This window comes from Colossoma macropomum, unplaced genomic scaffold, assembly GCF_904425465.1.
Source record: "Colossoma macropomum unplaced genomic scaffold, Colossoma_macropomum, whole genome shotgun sequence".
NCBI lineage: Eukaryota > Metazoa > Chordata > Actinopteri > Characiformes > Serrasalmidae > Colossoma > Colossoma macropomum.
Window position 1 is genome coordinate 9,585,465 of NW_023494801.1, and position 19,771 is coordinate 9,605,235.

The following is a 19,771-nucleotide window of genomic DNA, read 5'->3' on the forward strand; positions in this document are numbered from 1 at the left end:
TCAATATACTGTTGTATGGTTGGGGCGGGGCGCGAGGGCGGAACACAGTGGGCAGTATCCCTTTAAAAATGTAAGGAGACACTCTGAAATACAGGGAAAGGTGTCCCTCCCATCATGGACCTTCGGGATACTGTGGGACCGTGTTTGTATCTGCTTTCCTTGATGTTGCATGCATTGTAGCACGTGACGTCACTAAATAGCAGAGCTGACTAGCTTATCGATCCACGTGGCTATTGTGCAATATTGAGGGAAGCAAACAGGGAAAAAGAAAAGGAAAAAAGGTGAAGTGTCAGTAAGATTCCTGTCACTATGATTTGGCAACAGTACATAATCACCCTACAACGATAGGAATACAAACACACGTATGTGAGTGCGCGTGCGTGCATGCGTTGGGGTGGGGGCAAATTTAAGAGGTGTGGGGAGAGTTACACACACAGGTCAAGTAGTCGATCAGATCTCGTTTTTCCGTTGCTCGCAGTGTTATTCAAACATAAAGTAACAGGTAAGTGAAGTAGTGCAGTGAAAGTCTCCTTAATAACGTAAATACTGCATGTCTGAGTTTTCCTCTCTGAGGCTCTGCATACGAGCCGTTATGTAACGTGGTTAGCTGAAGCCAGAAGACACGCTGCAGACTCCGACCACTAGAGGGCGTTGGCGCCACAGTGGCGAGTACATGCAGCAGTTTGAGACAAATGAAATATTCTCCTTATTAAGCTGAGGGTCTGCAGCTGATATATTTATGCCACATATTATAAAACAAAACCTTCTTATTATTCCACTCCACAGATGCTTTCACTTCTTCAGATAAAATATGTTGGTGAGGGAACATATTTTATTATTATTATTATTATTATTATTATTATTATTATTATTAGCATTATTATTAAACCATATAATTTACTATATGTATTACCATGATTACAGCTAATGGTTATATAGTCATACCAAAAAAGCTGCCTTGAAAGAAAAAAAATATTTTTAGTAAAATTCAATGAAGAAGAAAAAAGTGTATTAAACTGTTGCGATTTTTAAAATTTGTTTAAACTGCATAGGCAGTTTAGATCTATTAGTGAGGTAAGGTCCTGACATTTAAAGGGTAAGCACTGATTTTATATCCCTTATTGCTGTGTGCCAGTATTGCTATTCAGTACTGCAACATAAACAGTAAAGAAAGAAAAAAAAACATGCAAAGTTCAAACCCCTTTTTAACCCTTAGAATTAATAATACTATGTTTGTTACTGTGCCTGGGCTGAAACGCTCTTTATAACTTAAGTGTGAACAGGCAGGACTTAACTGCTGTTTGCTGAATAGGCATAAAAAAGCATTGGATTTTGTGACATCATAAAAACAATGAATTCTAAAGGGGCTGTTTGATTAGCTTACTTTCCATAAATTGAATGATTGTGTGGACTCAGTACTGAATGGTACATTTTGAAATTTTAGCAGTGTTTACATGCTACATCATACTATTTTTAAAAAAAAATATGAGAAAATGTAGTTTTTCTGTGTTTTGGACCCTATAAATAAATGATGACACAGTGAGGGCTCATATATTGGTCCAATGCATACATAGGTTTTGATAAGCAACTGAATTTTTCATTGTGCTTTACTGCTTTACTGTTTTTTTTTTTGTTTGTTTGTTTTGTTTTTTGTTTTTTTTTATTTGATTAATTTTTAAAATTAATTCAATTCATATATATTTATTTTTTACATTTTGGAGGTATTTTACAGACTTTTCAAGTATAGTACTAATTGCATTTCATATAGCAGAGACCTCCATAAAAACCTGGTATATGTGTCACAGTTTGACTAAATGTTAAGAAAAGGTTTTAAAGATTTGAACAATGTTTTAACTGACTTGTTTGGGGATGAAATTTTGGCTTTTAGGATAATGGAATCTAAGAATTTGGAACAAAAGTTTACTGCTGGCAGCCAGAGAGGGTAAACCCAGAAAAAGAGCAAGCGTGAAAGTTCAGAACACGTAGTGAGTGTACTCTAGTATGGTGTTTCTTAATCCTGCTCTTCTGCTCCCACAGCACAGGTATTACTTGGCCCAACACTGGTGCTGCATAGTAATTAACTACATGTAAACTGGAATATGTAATCTACAATCAAAAATCAAGTACTAGGTAATCTGAGATGGATGCTTTTGAAAATATACACTCACTGATCACTTTATTAGGTACAACTCCTTTAGTCTACACTCACTGTCCATTTTATTAGTTTCATTCACCATACAGGTGCACTTTGTATTTCTACAATTAGTCCATCTGTTTCTCTGCATACCTTATCCCACTTTTACCCTGTTTTTCCATGGTCAGGACCACCACAGGACCACCACAGAGCAGGTACCATTTGTGTGATATATCATTCTCAGAACCTAAGGGCACCATGCCCAATGCAAAGCATCAGTTAAAGGGCTATAAAGCCCTCCAGCACTGGGCTGTGGAACAGTGGAACTCTGTGGAGTGATGTAGCTCCATCCAGATTCCTTTGGGCTGAGTTGGAGTGCCGTTTGTGATCCAGAACTAATTAACCACCATCAGTACACTTGATTTCATAAGCATAAGCAAGTGTCTTCAAAATTTTTGGATATATATTGTAGTTAGTTCAGAGAAGGCTGTCCATTCTAAAACTGTATGTTACATATTCTGCAACTGCATATGACTGTTATTTTTAACACTCGTATATTTTGAATAGTGTTCAGTTTATGTTGTATTTTTAGAGTTTAGGTAAATCATTTTTTGGAGGAAAAACATAAAGAATAAATATTCTATACCACATCCAGAACGTTCACCTGCACACGTTTTCTTGCAAGCACACCTGCAGCACACATAGTGCGGGCACTGAGGTAATAGCATTCCTGTAATACCTCTGAGGGAAAGAGAGAGAGAGAGAGAGAGAGAGCTGGTTAGACAGGATTAGCTGAAACACTGACCTGAAACAGCAAAAGAATGACAGTTTCCCTGGCAGTCACATGAACGTATGAACGAGTGTGTGTGTATGTGTGTGTGTGTGTGTGTGTGTGTGTGTGTGTGTGTGTGTGTGCGCACATACTTAGATCAGTGTTAGTAATGTGTGTAACCATGCATGTGTGTGCATGAATAAACTTTTCTAATAATTTCTCAATGAACTGACATTTTATTCACCATTTTTTACTGTTGCTTTTTCTGGAAAGTACTTATTAGGCAGTGAGTCAAAACAAACACACCCTCACACACATACAAAGAGAGAGTGAGAGAGAGAGAGAGAGAGAGAGAGAGAGAGAGTGAGAGAGAGAGACAGAGAGAGAGAGAAAAGTTGGCTAAGACCTGACAGGTGTTCTTGTTTTTCAAGTTTCTGCGTTTCTCTATTAGACATAAACAGAGAATGTGAGCGAGTGAGACACACACATAAAGTCACGGTAAGATTTTGGCAAATTTACACTGTTTATACATACGTTTTGTGCAATGAGTTGGAATTTCAAATGTAACTAACTATAACAATAATGGGGATCACAAAGTTTAAATAGGGCTAAATATGAGTGATATTTGTATTTGTGAAGCTACAGTTTCACTCATAAAAGCTACTTCTACATGTTTTGCTATCACAGTATGATATGTTGGGTTTCTATTTCAGGATTATCTGTCTAAGCTGTTTGATGTGACTGTGTAAGTGTAGTTGCATTGCTTTTTTGTGCCTCTTTTACAAAATGTCAGACAATGCTAACTTTATTGCTACAATAGGAAGATTAAGTATGAAGTAGCTTCTGAGATATGTGATTGAGTCATTTTGTATTTTGTGAATTAAAGTAATTTACACAAATACAAACGTATAATCCAACATAGTTAAGACGGTATGTGAAATGCAAATAAAAACAGAAAGCAGTAAGTTGTCATTTTGAATGAGAACAGTACAAAGACAAGATATTTTATGTTCAATCCTATCAGCTTTTTTGTAAATAAATGATCATTCTGAAAAACGATCATTCTTTTTATGTTCCAAAAAAGTTGACAGGGGCGATTTAAGACTGTGAACATTGTAAAACACCTTTAATAGGTGCTGCAATTATGCTTGAGTATAAAGGGAGCATCCAGGAAAGGCTTCATTTTCTGAGCAAGGATGGGTCAAGGCTTAGCACTCGCAATCATTGAAGAACAATATTCTTCAGTGAGCAATTACAAAAATTTTAGGCACTTAACTCTGTATGGTTTGGTGATATAATATCATCAAATGATTCATGGAATCTGGAGAAATCTCTGTGCATCACCAAATGGGCTCTGGAATACTTTGACAAACCATGGTCAATAACCCCCATTCATCGCTGCATCCACAAATCTAAGTTAAAACTGTACTATGCACAGCAGAAGCCATATGTCAACAGCGTCCAGAAACACCGCCAACTTCTTTGGGCTCAAGCTCATCTAAAATGGTCTGATGTCCAGTGGAAATGTGTTTTGTAGTCTGAAGAGTCAGTTTTAATAGACGTTGTGTTCTGCGGGCCAAAGAAGTAAATGACCATCCAGACTGTTACCGGTGTAAAGTTCAAAAAACGGGGTCTGTTGTAGTTGGGGGGTGTATTAGTGCATATGGTATGGGTAACATGCGCTTGTGAAGGTATTATTAATGCTGAAAGATATATTCACATCTTGGAGCAACAATGTCTTTTTCAGGGAGGCCCAAGCCACATTCTGCATGTGTTACAACAGCATGGCTGCATAATCAGAGATTGGTCTGCCTGCAGTCTAGACTAGGGGGTGTACCGATGCACTTAGACCATGATTTTATTTAATTCCTGATATTAGGTTCAGAATTCTGCATTCCTCTGATATATATTGGTGTTCAAACAGTGCAGTTGTGTTAGATGCCATAATACATTAAATGTCACATGCACATTGTTGCATTGTTGCATTATTATATCACAATGTTTCAAAGCATTGTTAAACCCCTTATTGTTACTGTTCTACTCAGCTGTTGCAGAAAGAAGGTCAGGAGCAGGGACAGTGGTAACTTGCTATTACAGCTAATAATAAAGGTGCTGTGTGTTTACCCAAAGAGTAAAACAAAGTTGCTCACACAAGGCCATAGGGAACAACAAAAAGCAAACAAGTAACACTATATTCAAATAGATACTGACAGGAACCAATGGGAAAGGTTGCATTGATCAAACAAGCACTTAAGTAAACATGGCATCTCACAGTATTTCACTGAAACAACACAACTAACTCATTGCATTTCATTCTGTTACATACATTTGTTGGGCAACGTCAACAAGAAAGCTGACAATTTCACTTCTTTGGGTGTAATGACCATTTGAGAGCAGCTTGTATAATAGCAAAATAAGGATAAAATCCAGACTTACGTGTTGGTCCTATTGCTAATTCTGAGTAATTTATTAAACGAAAATGAAGTATAAATGTGCTATGCTGCTAGGAAGTCAGCGATATATATATCGCTGTATTTTCCGCCATGATTTTTTGAAAATACAGTCAGGTTTTTTATGTAAGGAAGGCAACAATTACGTCCTTTACCAGGACACTCAGTTCCTGAAGGGCCACAAGAACACACAGTTTAGTGTTTACTCTGCTCTAACACACCCACTTATACAATGAGGCCTTTGGTAAATAGCTAATTAGCTTACAAGTTAAATCAGGTGTGTCAAATCAGGTAAAACACTGACCTGCACAGTATTGTTGACCTCTAGGACTGACCCTTATAGCACTATGGAGTCCTGGGTCAGCTGAGGCAGGGATTAGCTAGAAGTTATAATTGCATGGTGTATATATAGATACTATGTACATACATGTCTAAAGTGAATGTAATATGATGCTAGTAAAAGTCCCTCTGGTATCTCACTCCTATTATTATTGTATATTAAAATATTAGCAGTTTAAAAAATATAACAAATCTATATTTTTGCATATATATACACTATATGTCCAAACGTTTGTAGACATCTGCTTATCCAAGGTTTCTTACGAAAGGGTATTAATAGGAAGTCCTCCCTCTACCTCAGTTACAGACTCTACCCTTTACACTACATGCTGGAACAGCCACAAGAGCATTAGTGATGTACTGAGTACTCTCTAGGCCACTTTCAGAGCAGAAATACATTTTTGTACAGGCTTGTGAAAAAGTATGTAGGTCAACTTTGTAGACACAATTTCCAAATGTCCTACAATGTCATAGCAACAGGATATTGTCTATTCCTGACAGCAGTGCAGTCATCACTCAACTCATTCTAATGCTTCCGCTGATACAAAACAATAGACCGAGACTATGTACACATCAACCAGAATGCTGAGCTCACATAAACCAACCCTACCACATCCTACACTATGAACAATGCACCCATGCATCACAGGCACAACTTTTCCCCAAAGAAGATGATATAACTGAGTTAAAATCATACAGCTGAACAAATGTACAAAGAGGAGGAGAAACAAGACAGAAAAATTAAAAAACCTAAACCAAAGCATTCTATACCGAAGCATACTGCCACGGTGGGCATGAAAATGTTTATGGACTATTGATATCTTACCTTTGATGGCTTGCATTAAAGTAGATGTTTGCTTTGTCATTTTGACACAGTCTGTTTTAGTCCTTGTAGTAAAGAGATGACAACAGTTTTGTTTTTGGCTTCAGATGGGTCAAAAATGACATACTCTGCTCTACAAGTGATGTGAGCTCATTTTAAGGGTCATCTTTTGACCATAGCTGCAGCTTTAAATTTAAACACTGGTGCACTGAAAAAGAGCTGAAGGCCAATGGCAGATAGCAACAGTTGCTAAGCAGTAACTGGAGGGCTGAAAAAGGTTTGGGAGAGAGCGTGATGACTTTGATTGGCCATTATACAATGACAGCACTCACAGAAAACAAATCAAATTTAATTACCTTAAAAAATGCAGCCTGATAAAAATGCTGTGCTCATTTGATTGGATAGGTCTGTGATTAATCTGGGTGGGCCCCAGCCTCTATGCTCCTGCTCCAGAGTGCCCCATTCTATTGGCAATACTTTGGCCTGTCAGCAATGAGTGCAGCTTAAAGGGCTGCCTGTATACTTTTAAATGTATAGTGTATATTCTGCACAAAAAATTGCTAGCAGACTCTGTCAACATAATAGGCAATGCCAACTTTATTTACCAATAAGACAGTGTTTCCAATCACAGTCTGGACATTGCACAGCACATTTTGTTTTCTCTGCTCTAACACACTCAAAAAGCTCATGAAAAGTTGTATAATTTGACAATCAGCTATTGAGCTGAATAAGTTTCACAGCTGGACATATACAGAATGACATATTACAGTTGTACTCCACGATTTAAAGGCACTGGTGCAAGAGAATACAGAGGTTATCTGTTAGTATTTCTTTAGTAACATGTTAGTTATGTTATTGGATTATGTAATTGGACTATACAGTGTGATTAGTTTTTCAGTGTTCACCTTGTCTGCTGTGTGACTGATCAGTATGTCTGACAACAGCTGTTTTAGGATGGCCAGTGTCTAAAATTCATTAATGCTATTATATTACTACTGTCTATCTATAGACTTTCAGAATGACACTTTCAGTGTGTCAGTTAGAGTGTCCTGTATAACAGACTGTTCAAAACAACTTTCTCTCCTCTCTCTCTCTCTCTGTATCTATCTCTCTCCACATCCCTCCTTTCTCTCCCCTCTCTCCTCCTTCCTTTTCACTCTCTTCTCTCTTTCTCCCTCTCACTTTTCTGTCCTCTCTATATCTCTCTTTCCTCTCTCTCTTTTCTTTTTCCTTTCTTTTCTCCCTCCTCCTTCTCTCTCTCTTTCTCCTTCTCTCCCTTTCACTTTCTTTCTTCTCTTCCTCTCTTCTCTCTCTCCCTACTCTCTCACTCCCTCCATCCACCTCTTTTCTCTTTTCCCCCCTGTCTCCTCTTTCTCTCTCTCTCTCTCTCTCTCTCTCTCTCTCTCTCTGCCTCTCTCTCTCTCTCTTCCTCACAGATGGCTGCTCCAAAGGCTCTTCCTAGGAAGCACTCTATGTTGTCTAAAGTTTTGTCTGGAGATGCTCAGCCTCACAACCCTCACGCCAACGGTCTGTATGGCAGTTTATGTGTACTTCAGGTTGCTCGTTTTCTGGGTTTCTTTTTTGTTTTTGTGAGAGCCCATTTCTATGTTTCTGGAAAATGAAACATATTTCTATGGTGGAAGAGTAAAAGAGCCAAGTGTCTTCTAGTTACAGAGCTTAAGGTAAAAGTTTGGGTTAGTTACAGGCAGAGCAGCATTTCCAAATGGTGATTAACAACAGTGTAGTTAACAACTGTAGACTGTAATCCTCAACATCACTCTGGGCTGTTAGAGAGAATAGGTCTGCTCTCTCTGCTTAATTCCAAATAAGAACTAAAATAAACTTTGCCAGTCTGTACTGTACAATTTTTTTCTCTCTGAAATTTCTGTTGTTTTTTCCGTGTTATCATCCCCATCCACTAACTTAGCACAACCTGTACCATATATTCATAAAAAAGCAGCAGACACACAGTTTCAAACTGAAAACATCACTTTACAAATAACTAACTGCACTTTTACAATAGCTGCACTTTAACAAATAGCAGTGTTTAGGTTGCTAGCATAACGCGAATCTCCATTGGCATCCATTGAATTTAGTTTTTTTTATTTTCCCAGGTACAATTTATTACTCTGCATGTTAGCTGTAGACTTTTAAGCCTTTAAAACATGTTTACTTTGCATATTGTGTTTTTAAGCTAATCTTTCGCTAAATGCTTCAACTTACAGCCTAACTCAGAGGATCATTTCCCCTTAGCTTGTTAGCGTTAGCTTGTTAGCATTCTGAACTGGTAAAACAAAATCACTTTCTTATGTAGGGCTTGTTTAGTTTGGTTTCATGTCAAAGATGAGTTCAAATTATTAATAACTAAGCTATCCCAACTTTATGTTCTGCGATATATATATAACCGGGCTGTTACGTCAAGAGATGGTCAGTAACATGCAATCCTCTGGGAATCACACCAATATGGTGAAATGAAATAAAGGTTAGGTATAGTATAGTGGAAGGTCACTGAAATGCATGAAAGATTTGGCTGATCTTCTGGCAGAAATGAAAAGCAAATGTGCTGAGTCTTTTAATGTGAGCTTCACCCTACTGAATAGAAGACCCTAAGAACCATTCATATTAAAACCTAATGGAGACCCCTGGCTACCATCAAATGCATCCGGAATCAGTCTCAGTACTCCTGTTAAGCCATTAGAATCATTTCCATTGTGATATTTACCCATCAGGAAAAAACACAAAATAACATCTGTGACTATTAGACACCACTAGGAACCAGCAGAAATTTTTAATGGTTTCTAAGACTTTTCAGCATGGCTGTCATTACTGTTTCAGTATTTTGTGATATTTCTGCTTTTTCATTCCAGAAAATGGAAAGAAAACAGTTCCACATGTCATACACGCGGCGCGAGAAGTGGTGTGTATGACCAGTTTACCTTTTACATTGTGTGATTTTTTTCATGGTGAATAGACCAAAAGAAATTAGATTACTTAAAAGTTAGATTACTTAAAATCTCACATTAACAATCATCAAAATTAAGAATTTTCACAGACTCATAAGAAATGTGAGCTTTGGTTGACTGCACAAGATTCTGTGTAACTGTCAGTTGGAAACACAAAGACAGCTAGGAAGCAAGATACTTAGTTAGCGGGTTTAGCTGCTAAAGCTTGTACTTTAATAGGTTCCATAAACTGAAAATAACATGGTAAATAATTGTTAGCTAAAAATGTATCATCATGACAGGCCTAGTTATGATGGCAGCAATATACACAATATATGTGCATCATAAATCAAACCTGATTTGACCCAGTTCAATTATTTTGGTGCAATTCTGAATCAATTTTTAAAAATACAGTAAATTCACAAATATGGGGAACTATTTACGCAGTAGTGGAAGATAGACTATTACAGCAACACACAAATTATTATTATTATTTTTTTAAATATTTGAAAATACCTCGAGTTTTATTTTATAAGTGCATACCTTATAGAATATTTAATCCCAGAATCGAGTAATTTAGATCTATGATGTCTATCTGTCAGGAACTGGTGAACCACTGCTTTGCTGATGTGGAGTGCTTCATGGGCCGCTTGCAGAAGGTGGCTGATGCTCAGAGTGCTGCAGAACAGAAGAAGAAAAAGAATAACAAGAAGAAGAGCAAGAAGAAGAAGCAGCAGTGTAAGAGGAGGGAGACGAGGATGGGGACAGGCTTTAGATGAGTAATCTGTAATTGCTGTAATGTGAGTGTGTGTGTTGCAGATGACCTGATGTCAGAAGAAGAAAGTTCTCCATCAGAGAAGGAGTTTATAGATATTTTCCAGAAGATAAAATATTCATTCAGCCTGCTGGTAATGCCTTGTTTACAGTGTCTGTCTAAGTGGTGGCCGTTCTGGTGTCTGTGTGTTCTTCTCATCCATGCTTTCGTATTTTATATTCCAGGACCGTCTGAAAAATGAAATATCAAATCCGAGCTCGGAGGAGCTTCTGCATCACCTGTTTGTTCCTCTGGGCCTGGTTAGTGTATATATATACACAATACTCCATAGGAAGCACACGCTGTCTGTATTTTCCACAAAAAAACAATGTCCTTGTAAGCCAACCTGCTACTCCATATATATTCTCCTCCTAATCTAAGACATTATGCCCAAAGACAGTGGTTCTTAATCCTGGTCCAGGACCTGTATTTATAAAACTTCTCAGAGCAGGAGTGCTGATCTAGGTTATGCTCCTGTCAGTAATCGTAAATAAGAGAGGAATTTAATCCTGAATTAGCTTCATGAATACATGCCCTGAAGTACTGCTGTCCTGCATGTTTTAGAGTTCCCTTGCTCCCATTACACTTGATATAACTAATAAACTTATTAACAAACCCTCCCTGAGGGCAGTGTTATATCTCTACAATGGTGGTGACAGGTACCAGGGGTCCCAATGTTGCTATTCAAAATGACCAATGAACCTAGATGAGTTTTATATGTAACGCTGATAATAATTAATCCTGAAAATACCAGCACAAAACACCACAATTCTTACTTGGCAAGCTTATTTAGAACGGCACATCAAACCACTCTGAATGTTTACATCTGAACCATTTTATTATACAGATGTTTTTTTCAAACACTAGAATTTATTTATTTATTTACTTATTATTTAATGGACATATTATTTTTTGTGTATATATTAACTTTGATACATATTATTTACTCTATATTTTGTACCTTATAGTCTATAAGTGAGTTACTTCTAAAGTAAGCATCTAAAGACTCGCTCCAAATGAGATCTCATTTTACTTGTACAGTAAAAATAAAGATGTCTTATTTCATCTAGGGCTGGTATTCATGAAGATTTTCAAAGTAGGAGTGCTGAGAACCACTGCCTTAGGACAGTAATTAGTTGGAACTTCTATAAAATCCAGAATTAAATTCTAGAAAAAAAAATCTTGCAAAGTAAAAATTGTTCACACTGGTGGTGATAGGAGCCAGATGTCTGAAGCCTGTAAAGGTTATCTTGTAGATAATTATTGCATTAAATGCTAACAAATACATTGCCTGAGACATTGTTTTGCAGTAGTTTTGAGATGAGGTTTTGGCCTAGGAGGTTTCTGTCTTCAGATCCGTTCCTGGTGGAGAGTTACATGCAAGGTGCTATAAGACGAATAGTACCCAAAGGAAACTTATTTTTTAGGATTTATCATGATAAACATTACATATAAAACTTGTGTAGGTTCAGTGGTCTCTTTGGATAGCAAAAAAATATATATTTGCATTTGGGTGACATTGGGACCCCCTGTACCTATCACCACCATTGTGAAGAAAATCTAAATTTCTCTATAATGTGCCATGTAACATTAAACCACTCTGAATGAGATTGTTTACATTTCAATGATTGAATTATGCAGAAATTTTAAAATTGTGATGGAATTACTGTTTAAACTCTCCAGAAGTGTTTCTGTAAAACAGCTGTTCTCATGAGGGTGTGCCTCAACAATGAGTTGTCAAGTAAAGGAACTGGGCTGGGCCTTCATTCTCCTCTAGATAAAGCATGATCTTTCATAAGGTTGATAAGGCGGATTTCGAAATAAGTACTTATACAATAGTATTTTCATGGGCACAAAGACTTTGGCAAACAGTGCAGTTTTCTTCATCACCTGTGGGAATGAAGGCCAAAAAGCTATGCCTGGTTATCCAGTTAGACACAGTATATTAGATGAGTTTAAAGTGACATTTCAGTAGAAGTGACAGAAGCACATTGCATAGCTAAAACATCCAGCTTAAAGCCTTAGTTTTTATCATACTTTCATCCAGTGCCAGCTGCTCGTAACACTGGAACTCCTTTATCTTATCATAGGCACAAATGAACCACAAACACCCACACCTACAGAAACACAGTATGTAGAGGCTAACTTGCAATGAACAGCTTTGCTTCTATGTAATAGCTGTTGCAAATTACTGCAGAGAAATTTCTGGTTCCTTCTACTTTCTGAAATCATGAAATCAAGCTAAATACCCATTGTACTTTGAATGCTTAAAATGATGTGCACTATATGGCCAAAAGTATGCAATTAGTTGGACATCTCTTTCTGAAACCATAGGCATAAATATGGAGTTGTCAATGGAGATTGCATGGCTATGTGCTTGATTTTATACACCTGTTAACAGTGTGTGTGGCTGAAACACCTGAACACAATAAGGAGAGGTGTCCACATGCTTTGGCTATATAGTGTATATTTGAGATTACTTTACAGTGGAGAATAGGCGGGGTATGAATGTCCATTACTTGGCTACATTAGCTTCTTAGCTCCTAATCACAAAACAAACTTTAAACACCAAACATGTCTTAATTATATTGGGTAAGTGTAAAATTGTTTAAATGTGATTTTTTTTGCCAAACTATTGCTTTAAAGAACACAACATGTGTGTTTGTGTGCCAGATGGTTAAAACCACAGGTGGTCCTGGGTTGGCAGCGGGTGTTTCCAGCCCGGCTCTGACCAGTGGAGCGGTCACTCTGCTGCAGCAGAATCTCACAAAGGAGGAGAAAGAGCTGTGGAGCTCTCTCGGCCCCAACTGGACCCAGTCATAGTTCGTATTACAGGTTCTAACACGCTTCAAAGTGTGTTTGGTCCCACTTTATATTACGTGTCTCTAATAACTGTGTAGTTACACATGAATAACATATGCAACCACAGTGTAACTACAGATGGTTTAGCCAATTTTACAGATGGATTACAGCAGTACAGCCTATGTAATTACACATGTGCCTCAACTTCTGTTTTGCCTCATGTAATTACACAAGTGTATCTTTTTGATACACTACAGATCAGAAGTCTTTTCCAGCAGTTAAAGGAAGTATGTTTTACATAACATTACATTTATGTTTTACATAATTACTGTGGAATAACTGTGTTATAACAAAGTAACCTACTTACATCACTACACAGGAACTGTCCACGTATTTTGAAGTGTAACTTTAACACTACACTACAGGAAAGTTCCTGTGTAGTTGTTATAGGTACAGCCTAATGAGAGAATGGTTGTTATACAGATACTGTGTATTAATGGAGTGGTGATATAGACATTGCTTTGGGGTAACGCAACACATTTAATTAATGTCATAAAAGTTACATATTAAGATAAGAGGACGTCTGCTGTACTGTCACATTACAGAATGGTTTAAAGCTGAAACTGGTTACAGTGTCACAGCACTAGCAACATTAATGCTAGCTAAATGTTAGAAAAAGTTGGCAGTTACAGTGTAAGTAATGTCTTAATGTAAGTTATTGAATATTTTCTTTTACTGCTGGAAAAATTTTTTTTTAAAAACTGCTGTTCCTGTCTGATTACAAAGGTAATTACATTTATGTTATTACCCTTGTGTAATTACACGAGAGAGAATATACTGTTACAACTATTAAGATACACATGTAAATACATGAGGCAAAACTGAAGTTGATACACGTGTGATTACAAAAGTTGTGCTTCTGTAATTCATCTGTAACAGTGACTAAATTATTTGTAGTTACATTGTTGTTGCATATGTTGTTCACATGTAACTATACAGTTATTAGAGACACTTAATATAAAGTGGGACCATGTGTTTTTTTCAGTTATGCTCCATTTTCTGAAATTATAAACATGATATCCAAAGTGTTAGTTCACCTACAAATTTGTGTCAGAATCAAACAGTTTTCAATCCCTTTGAAGCTCAAAACATTTTAGTGTGTGTTTCCAGTGTCAGCTTAAACATAAAAATATCCAGTAAACCTCACTAAGATTTAATTTATGCCTCACCTAGACCACGCCTCTCACCTAAACAACCGCACCTCAACCTGCTAAACCTGACCCGCCTATGCGATATATAAAATTAACTATGGTTAAAAAGTAGACCACATAAAGAACTCCTGTGTGTGCATGTGTGTGTGTGTGATGTGTGTGTGTCTGTGTCTGTGTGTCAGTTCGCAGCATGCTCAGCCAGTATCACCATACACACTAGCATTCCTTGATGGTTGGCAGCCTGAGGCTCGTGATGCAAATGGTCAAGCATTTGAGGATCCAGTAGAGTCAGAACACAAATATGAGGCCCAGCTACAGTCTCAACAGGTTTTACACACACATACACACACACACACACACACACACCAATTTAACGCTTACATGTTAAATTATATCTATTCGATAACATTTGTCCTGTCATTTCAGTTGGAACCTAGCCAGGCCTCACCACCAGTTTCACCGACAGTGACAGAAATGTAAGTGTTAGCCCTATATAGGATACTACATATGCATTTCTGCATTAGTAACAATGGTGAACAGTGACTGTTAGAGCTAGGCCTTAATTTTGGGCCATAAATGTAAAAAAAAAAAAAGTTGAAAACTAGAAAAAACACACACCTATATAATAATGCTAATTTCTGCAAGCACCCCTATGGGATTCCAGTAGTATGTTAGTGATAAGCTAACAGCAATTCACATGAATGCTTTTTGGCCTAACACACTAATTAACGAACAACCCCGTTTCCAAAAAAGTTGGGACGCTATGCAAAATGTAAATAAAAACAGAATACAGTGATGTGCAAATCATTGAAATCCTATATTTAATTGAAAATAGTACAAAGACAACATATTCAATTTTGAAAACAAAATTTTTTGTTTCTTAATCCACCAAATGTGTTCAATGGGTGTCACTTCTGAACTGCAGGCAGGCCAATTTAGCACCCGGACTCTTTTACTACAGAGCCATGCTGTGGTTTGAAATCATCTTGCTGAAATAAGCAAGGTCTTCCCTGAAAAAGACATTGTCTGGATGGCAGCAGCTGTTGGTAGAGTTTTCACTTGCATTTGATGCAGTGATGAACTGTGTTCACAGACAGTGGTTTTCAGAAGTGTTTCTGAGCCCATGCAGTGACTTCAGAATCCTGTCTATTTTTAATGCAGTGCTGCCTGAGGGTCAGAAGATCACGACCATCCAGTATTGGTTTTCTGCCTTGTCACTTGTATAAAGAGATTTCCCTGGATTCCCTGAATCTTTTAATGATAGTATGTCCTGTAGATGATGAAATCCCCAAGTTCTTTGTTATTTTACAGTGAGAAACTTTATTATTGAATAGTTGTCTGTGCAGTCCTTCAGTAAACCCCTCCCCAGCTTTACTTCTGAAAAACACAGCCTCTGCAAAGCTCTTTTTACTGGCCTGTTGCCAATTAACCTAATTAGTTGTGAGATGTTCCACTAGGTGTTTTTTAGCATTACACAACTTTACCAGCCTTTTGTTGCCCCGTCCAACCTTTTTAAAAATTGTTGCTGGCATTAAATTTAGACTGGCCATATATTTTTCAAAAAATAGCTAAATTTCTCAGTTTTAACATCTTATATCATCTTTGTGCTACGCTTGACTAAATACAGGGTTTAAATGATTTGCACATCATAGCATTCAGTTTTTATTAAAATTTTTCACAGCATCCTAACTTTTTTGGAAACAGGATTGTATATGTTACATTGTAGCAGTTTTACAGTGACTCTTTCATTAAAAAGTTATGACATAGAGCTGCCACTGTGCTAATGACTGACTAAAACACATTGGTCAGGCTACCACATAGAATCATATTCTATGCCTTCCACAAGGCCTACAGTGACATTTTTCTTGCACAATTGAAATCAAATTGGAAATCAAAACATGAAAACATGATTAGCTGATTCTGCTGTCACTTCCCAATTATATTGGTGGTTAATCTTACACCTTAGGCCTTCAGTTCAGCTCCTGATGTCCTAACCAATGGAAGAGTTTGCTTGGCTGTATACATCTAGATACCACAGAGAAAAAAATCTGGATTGTATATATTTCCCTTAGGCATTTCAAGAATTTAACTCATTTGTTTCTGACCAAAACCTAACAATGAAATGAGAGTAGTACTACAGTACTTGGATAGTTTAAATTCATCAAGCATTGTGATTATATTACATAGAAAGTAACCAAAAATTACAGACATGTATTTTTCATTTTACAGAAATCATTAGAAACTAAAGCCTAGAAGGCCTTGCTGGTTCTCCACTGATTTTATGTGCGGTTCTGTGTGCATGGGTGCATGTGTCTCTGCTTTGCTTCCTGCAGTGTGGAAAATCCACCTCCTTCGGATGTGGAGCGGCTGTACCGCTGCAGTTATGACTTTGTGGCCCGGAACAGCAGTGAGCTTTCAGTGCTGCACGGAGAAACTCTACAGGTACACATACCTCAGTTCAGCATTTCCTGTGTCATACATTCATCTATACTGTGTACTGCATATAAAGTCTACACCTACTAACTTTATTAGAAAATGCCTACCTTGTTGGCACACCTTGAAGGTGTACAGTTTGAGACTATCCAACCATTTCAGTATCGGTTTTTACAAGCCCTTGTCCACTTGGCCTCACCAGTTCCTCTCAAGGGAATTCCTGATGCCATCTTAAGTGTCATTCCATTAATATATTAGCCCAAGGGAAGTCAGAAATCCTTGTGAGCTTACGCATTTATGTTTTTTAAAATCTGAAAAATGGCAGACAAAGCTGTTTATAAGCCAGTTAGCAATGAAATACTTTAAATGCTGAATATTTCAAACCATAACATTCAACATGCCATGTTCAGAATTGGTTTTAGTTAGCAAACTACTCCATACAGGACTGTTGATCCATCTTCATCTACTGGCCTGCTAGTTAACAAGATAGAGGCTACACAGCAGCTAGCAACAGCAAAAAAAGCAATACATCCAAATACAGCCAGGTTTTTAGCCAGAGTTTTTACATATGTTACATTCAGACTTTTCAAAAGATGTTTTGCATTACAAAGTATGCCTGGCTAGCTCACTGAAGCTAACCCAGCTGAGGGTGAATGCATTCCATTTGAATAAGAGTAAAAACCCAAAAATGGAGCAGTGCCTGGTCCACTCATACCACTGCCAAACACACTTACATGCCATTACCATGATGTTGTCACTGCTGTGCTGAGAATAAACCACCACACAAGTAATATCTGACTGGCACTGGTCCTGTGGTGGTCCCTTTGGATGGAATAGAAAGTGGCTGATAAATTGTGCAGCAACAGATGGACCACAGTAAATTAGCAACTACTGAAAAGTCTCTATGGCTCTCTTTCTTTATCTCTCTCTCTCTCTCTCCCTCTCTTTCCCCCAGGTTATAGAGTCATCTAAGCGGTGGTGGAAGTGCAGGAACAGTTATGACCAGATTGGCTTTGTTCCATCTAACATCCTGGAGCCTGTCAACCACACAGAGCCAGACTCACATGTAGTGATGCGCAAGCCATCCATGGTGAGACACACACACAAACACACACACACACACACACACACACACACACACACTTTTACACTCCTATTTTGCAGTGGCACACATTTTCTTAACTGTACTCTGGCACTGACAGAAAGTTCCACTGTCTCCTCCGGGAGGAGGGCGTTTCTCATACGCCATGCCAAATTCCTCAGGGGAAAACCACACCCACAACGAGACACGCCCACTCAGTATGCCGCCAATTAGAGATGAAGGAGAGAAAGGTAAGCTTATAAACTTCATGTTTTTACAGAGATATTCTGCCAGTTCCAACTTCATCTTGGCAAAAACCTAAAGTTTAATTAATCTTTCATACTTCATATGGCTGTGGCTGCTGTTTGTGTCTGTTACATCAAAGGTTGCAGTGAATGAAATGTGTGCCGGTTATAGCCCTCATGTCTGTTTCCATTCTCAGTGATGCTCATGAATAATGAGCTCGCAGAGCGGCTGGCCAATGGGAGAACGCGGCCTTCAATTATGCACAGATCCAACGAGACCACCGCCTCTCTTAGCTATCATTCATCTCCAGGCGAGGTTCAGGAGTGGCTCAAAAGCAAAGGCTTCAGTGATGTGTATGTATTGTATGTAAAGTACTATGGCTGAAAATAAATAAAAAAAAAAATGTTAAGTTACATTATTGTGCATTAAATCTAATAATGTAATCATCTTCTGTAAAGGTACTGTTTCAGGGAGACAAAGTTTCGTTAACAACAGCAATGATATGAAAATACTAAGTACTACTAATTAATACTTGTACTTTGTTTCAGTGTATTATGTTGAATAAAAACAGTATTATGTTAAAGAAAATGTTTATCACCTTATTTTTATATACAGCCAAATAAATCAGATACTCATTTGTATCACAAATATGTATTAATACTCAGAACCTTCCTCTTTCAGCACAGTGAACAGTTTGGGCATTCTCAGTGGAGCTCAGCTCTACTCCCTGACTAAAGAGGAGCTCTGTACGGTTTCTCCACAAGAGGGCGCCAGAGTTTACAGCCAGCTAACAGTGCAGAAAGCACTGCTGGAGGTAACACAACCAAAATGAAATCAATTTCATATTCAAGACTCTCATTAAAGCTGAATCTTTTCTGTTTAGTCCATGCAAAAAGCTGTTTAATAAGGTTTAATGTCTCCTTTCTTCACGCTCTTAGAAAGCAAGGAAATCCACTGAGCTGGAGGCTGTGATGAAGAAACAGAAAATGAAAGTTGATCCCAACATGGAAGGAGGAGAATTTTAACTCAGCATACATAAACACACACACACACCTGCAATGCTAACCGCTCACTGAATCAATTGTTGTGCTAAAATGTATCTTCTGTTATTTTCCTGTTGACAGCAGTATATTTTCATTCCAGTGCTCTACTCTGTCAGTATATTTGCATCAACAGTATCTACTCCTGTATAGATGTATTTCCCACATTGCATAAGTCCTGTAAGCATGTTCCTTTGGAAACTGTTATACACCTTAAATGCACAAATTATTCTATTAAAACAGTGGTGTCTATGTCTAAGTTATTTCTGTTTGACTGAAATCAGGCGTATGAGGTAAAAGCCTCACAGACAAAACCAGATTATTTATTTGTGCCTTCATTTTTACAATAAAGGATGAGTGAGATGGGGGTTAAGTGATTAGGACTGTCACAAGGGCTGAAAGATTAGTTGTATTTATATTATAATATCAATTTGAATGAGTGCAATTTTCACATCACAAGGGCTGCAATTTTGATAATATTCCACATTTACAGTTGTCTTAACCCATTTTAAGTTGAGAAATTTAACCTCATAACAGCTTGTAAGCTGGCATTCCGTGTTTAAAATGTAAACCTTTTACTTTTCTCCACCTCCACCTAGAGCTTAATTTAAAGAAAGTAATTGCATTTAAATTCCAGTTGCAATATTGGTCAGAAAAATTGCAATATTTTCAACAAAACGTCCA

At 37.6% G+C, this 19,771-nt stretch overlaps 1 protein-coding gene across 2 annotated transcripts; it reads left to right on the forward strand.

Annotated features, from left to right (window-relative positions):
- The first annotated feature begins 399 nt into the window (after nt 1–399).
- Nucleotides 400–19,346, forward strand: eps8l1a (eps8 like 1a). Of its 2 annotated transcripts, none has more exons than XM_036590551.1 (15): nt 400–502; nt 7,955–8,045; nt 9,386–9,435; nt 10,063–10,198; nt 10,280–10,368; nt 10,460–10,534; nt 12,948–13,096; nt 14,470–14,614; nt 14,714–14,763; nt 16,621–16,729; nt 17,676–17,810; nt 17,923–18,052; nt 18,244–18,400; nt 18,729–18,861; nt 18,986–19,346. In XM_036590551.1, the coding sequence occupies exons 2-15, from the start codon at nt 7,955–7,957 to the stop codon at nt 19,070–19,072; spliced, it is 1,536 nt and encodes a 511-aa protein (XP_036446444.1). In that variant the 5' UTR covers nt 400–502; the 3' UTR covers nt 19,073–19,346. The 2 variants fall into 2 exon arrangements, with proteins under 2 accessions (XP_036446444.1, XP_036446443.1); XM_036590550.1 differs by lacking the exon at nt 400–502 and adding an exon at nt 3,266–3,404.
- Nucleotides 19,347–19,771: the final 425 nt, after the last annotated feature.